The 4,774-nt window shown below is 46.4% G+C and overlaps 1 protein-coding gene across 1 annotated transcript in view; it reads left to right on the plus strand.

The window, feature by feature from the left end:
- The window catches only part of LOC111957596 (ankyrin repeat domain-containing protein 12-like), a 24,823-nt gene extending 23,075 nt beyond the window's left edge, over nt 1–1,748 (plus strand). The window contains exons 10-12 of the mRNA XM_070436914.1: nt 1,118–1,262; nt 1,496–1,646; nt 1,739–1,748. Coding sequence (XP_070293015.1) covers nt 1,118–1,262; nt 1,496–1,646; nt 1,739–1,748 — 306 coding nt within the window. The remainder of the gene's footprint in view (nt 1–1,117; nt 1,263–1,495; nt 1,647–1,738) is intronic.
- The last annotated feature ends 3,026 nt before the right edge of the window (nt 1,749–4,774 follow it).

Below are 4,774 nucleotides of genomic sequence, written 5' to 3' on the forward strand. Positions count from 1 at the left end.
AAAAATTGATTTGCTATTCACAAAACCATTGCCGGATGGGAACCAGCTCTCCCAAACAAAAAAGTTCTCAGAAACCTAAGATATAAGAATTGTTGACTTGCAGGAAGCTGGAAAGGGTACAAAAGTTCTCTAAAAACCTTGATGTCATCAGTCCACACAGTAAGACAAAATGTCTATAAATGGAAAAGTTCAGCAATATGACGTTAACCTCCCCACGGTCGACCTTTGACTCATTCCGCTCTGCCTCGCTTCTTTCCATCCTCGCCTCTCTCTACCTCCCCTCTCACCTTTCCCCCCCTACTCACAAGGCAGCAATACGCTTGACCTCATCTGTACTAGATGCTGTTCTTCCACTTAATCGTATTGCAACTCCCCTCCAATGTCTCCGACCACTACCGTACCTTTTCCCTCTCGCTCTCATCCAACACTTCCCACACTGCCCGCTACTCAGGATGGTATCCGCCGTCCCAACCTTCGCCTCTCTCCTCTTCGCATCCTATCATCTCTTCCCTCTGACTCAAACCGTCTCCAACCTATCTCCTGATCTGCCTCCTCAACCTCCTCGTCCTCCCTTTCTGCATTCCTTTGACTCTCTATGTCCCTACCCTCCAGGCCGGCTCGGTCCTCCCCTCCTGCTCGTGCTCGACGACTCACTGCGAGCTCACAGAAACAGGGCTCCGGGCAGCGAGCGGCGAAATGGAGGAAAATCGCCTCCCTGGCGGACCTGGCATCCTTTCACTCCCTCCTCTCTACTCATCTCTCTCTGTGTGGTTTTTTTTTTAAAGGCTTTAACCAACGTCTCCAATCTCGTCTCATTGATTGGACTCCAGGTTAGCCGACTCCTGACTCCAATGAGCTTTTGTAGAAGTCATTAGCCTAGGGGTTCACATACTTTTTCCAACCTACACTGTGAAGGTTTAAATTATGTATTCAATATAGACAAGAAAAATGCAATAATTTGTGTGTTATTAGTTTAAGCACACTGTGTTTGTCTATTGTTGTGACTTAGATGAAATTTGATGACGAATTTATGCAGAAATCCAGGTAATTCCAAAAGGGTTCACATACTTTTTCTTACCACTGTAAGATAATATTTGTTTTGCTTTGTGTGTCCCAGATAGCAGAGTTGCTGTTGAAGCACGGGGCAGACCCTCTACTGAAGAACAACAATGGACAGACAGCCTATAGCAACACCACAGAACCCTGTCTGATTAAACTCATGGAGAAAAACATCCCCAAGAACAAGAGAAAGGCACTAGCAGGTCTGGACCTGTCCATAATTGAAGACATGTTATTCTGTTGTTTCTTTGGTTTAGGTTTCTACCAAATGTTTTGCTGTTGTCTATATTATTTCATGGTAAAGCTATATTGTTCTAGGCTTGGGTGAGTTTCCTAAAAGCTTTGTAGCGCTGTCATTTTTGGTCCAGTGACAAGGTGATCTTAGTCCTACAAAGCTTCCAGGAAACTCACCCCTGTCCTGTTCTGTTTGTCCTAGCACCAACAAAACGACCGGCAGACTCGTCCCAACTCAGCCCGTCCCAAAGTGGAACAGAGAGGAAGCTCAGGAGGTTACCAGTTCAGGCAGATCAGACCAGCACTGACCAGCGGAGAGATATCAGCAGTAGACGCGCAACACACCAGAAGGAGTCTGGAAACCAGTCAACACTGAATCAGCGCAGAGACGCAAACCACAGAACCCAGGAATCTAGAAAACAAAGCAATCAATCATGGAACTCAGTCCTATGTGAGATGAACGTACACATACAACCAGGTTCTGAAACCAGCAACACTGACCAGCAGAGACGCACACCAACCAGGTCTGAAACCAGCAAAACACTGACCAGCACAGAGACCAGCAAACAACACCAGGTCTGAAACCAGCAACACTGACCAGCAGAGACGCACACCAACCAGGTCTGAAACCAGCAACACTGACCAGCAGAGATGACACCAACCAGGTCTGAAACCAGCAACACTGACCAGCAGAGACGCACACCAAACCAGGTCTGAAACCAGCAACACTGACACAGCAGAGAGCGCACAACAACCAGGTCTGAAACCTGGCAAACACGACCAGAGACGCCACCAACCAGGTCTGAAACCGCAACACTGACGCAGAGAGCCAAACAACCAGGTCTGAAACCAGCAACACTGACCAGAGACGACAACAACAACCAGGTCTGAAAACCAGCAACACTGACCAGCAGAGACGACACAACAACCAAGGTCTGAAACCAGCAACACTGACCAGCAGAGACCGCACAAACAAACACACAGGTCTGAAACCAGCAACACTGACCAGCAGAGAACACGCACCAACCAGGTCTGAAACCTGCAACAACGCGACCAGCAGAGATGCAGGCACTAACCAGGTCTGAAAACCAGCAACAATACACTGACAGAACAGAGACGCGGAAGCCACAAACCAGGTCTGAACCAGCAACACTGACAAGTGACAGAAGGAGATGCACAAACAAACCAGGTCTGAAACCGAACACTGACCAGCAGACGCGCACAACAACAGCAGTTCAGAAACCAGCGAACAAGACTGCAGAGATGCACAACAACCAGGTCTGAAACTGCAACACTGACCCAGAGATGCACAACAACCAGGTCTGAAACAGCAACACTGACCAGAGATGCACAACAACCAGGTCTGAACCCAGCAACACTGACCAGAAGAGTGACACAACAACCAGGTCAAAACCAGCATGACAGCGACCAGCAGAAGCACAATCAACCAGGTCTCGAAACCTGCAACACTGACAGAAGATGCAACAACGAGTCTGAAACTGCAACACTGACTGTAGAGGATGCACAAACCAGGTCTGAAACCAGCAACACTGAGCCAGAGACGTCAACAACCGTTGAGCAAATCTGAACTCAGCAGAGATGCACAAAACCTCTACTAAAGGTATTTGAACCAGTGTCTGCGTGTCTCTGTGAAAACTGTCATGTCTATGTATGGGCTGTAGTGATGTAGGGCTGTAGTGCTGGCTGTAGTGATGTAGGGCTGTAGTAGTGATGTAATGATGTAGTGCTGCTGTAGTGATGTAGGGCTTGTTAAGTATGTGTAATTGTAGTGATGTAGTTGCTGTTCTTAGTGATGTAATGATGTAGTTCTGCTGTAGTGTTGTTGGTTGTTCTGTAGTTCTGCTGTATTTCTGCTGAGTGAGTGCTGTGTAGTGTGCTTGTAGGCGCTTGTAGTTCTGCTGTATTCTGCTGTAGTGATGTAGTGCTGCTGTAGTGATGTAGGGCTGTAGTTCTGCTGTAGTGTTGTTTGGGCTGTAGTTCTGCTGTAGTTCTGCTTAGGGATGTAGTTCTGCTGTAGGGATGTAGTGCTGCTGTAGTGATGTAGTGTGCTGCTGTAGTGATGTAGCTGTAGTGTTTGTGGGCTGTAGCAGTGGTGTAAAAATACTTTTAAGTAATACTATATCTCGTTTTTTGGGGTATCTGTACTTTACTATTTATATTTTTTGACAACTTTTTACTCACATACATTCCTAAAGAAAATAATGTATTTTACTCCTTACGTTTTCCCTGACACCTAAAAGTACTCGTTACATTTTGAATGCTTAGCAGGACAGGAAAAAGGTCCAATTCACACACTTATCAAGAGAATATCCCTGGTCGTTCCTATTGCCTCTGATCTGACGGACTCACTAAACACAAGTGCTTCGCTGGTAAATTATGTCTGAGTGTTGAGCTGTGACCCTGGCTATCTGTAATGATGTCTGAGTGTTGAGCTGTGACCCTGGCTATCCGTAATGATGTCTGGGTGTTGAGCTGTGACCCTGGCTATCCGTAATGATGTCTGAGTGTTGAGCTGTGACCCTGGCTATCTGTAATGATGTCTGAGTGTTGAGCTGTGACCCTGGCTATCCGTAATGATGTCTGAGTGTTGAGCTGTGACCCGCTGGCTATCTGTAATGATGTCTGAGTGTTGAGCTGTGACCCTGGCTATCCGTAATGATGTCTGAGTGTTGAGCTGTGACCCTGGCTATCCGTAATGATGTCTGAGTGGTTGAGCTGTGACCCTGGCTATCCGTAATGATGTCTGAGTGTTGAGCTGTGACCTTGGCTATCTGTAATGATGTCTGAGTTGAGCTGTGACCCTGGTATCTGTAATGATGTCTGAGTGTTGAGACTGTGACCCTGGCTATCTGTAATGATGTCTGAGTGTTGAGCGTGTGACCTGGTTATCCCGTAAATTGTGTCGTCTGGTTTGCTTAATGTAAGACATTTTAAATGATTTATACTTTTACTTTTGATACTTAAGTACATTTAAAACCAACTAGACTTTTACTCAAGTAGGATTTTACTGGGTGACTTTCCACTTTACTTGAGTAACTTTCTATGAAGGTATCTTTACTTTTACTCAAGTATGACATTGGGTACTTTTTCCACCACTGGGCTGTAGTGATGTAGGGCTGTAGTGATGTAGGGCTGTAGTGATGTAGGGCTGTAGTGATGTAGGGCTGTAGTAGTGATGTAGGGCTGTAGTAGTGATGTAGTGCTTCTGTAGTGATGTAGGGCTGTAAGTGATGTAGGGCTTGTAGTAGTGATGTAGGGCTTGTAGTGATGTAGGGCTGTAGTGATGTAGGGCTGTAGTGGTGATGTAGGGCTGTAGTGATGTAGGGCTGTAGTGATGTAGGGGTGCTGTAGTGATGTAGGGCTGTAGTAGTACTGTAGAGCTCTAGTGATGTAGGGCTGTAGTGATGTAGGGGTGGCTGTAGTGATGTAGCGAGCTGCTGTATGTGATGTAGGGCGTGCC

The sequence above is a fragment of the Salvelinus sp. IW2-2015 genome, linkage group LG33 (assembly GCF_002910315.2).
Source record: "Salvelinus sp. IW2-2015 linkage group LG33, ASM291031v2, whole genome shotgun sequence".
Classification (NCBI taxonomy): domain Eukaryota; kingdom Metazoa; phylum Chordata; class Actinopteri; order Salmoniformes; family Salmonidae; genus Salvelinus; species Salvelinus sp. IW2-2015.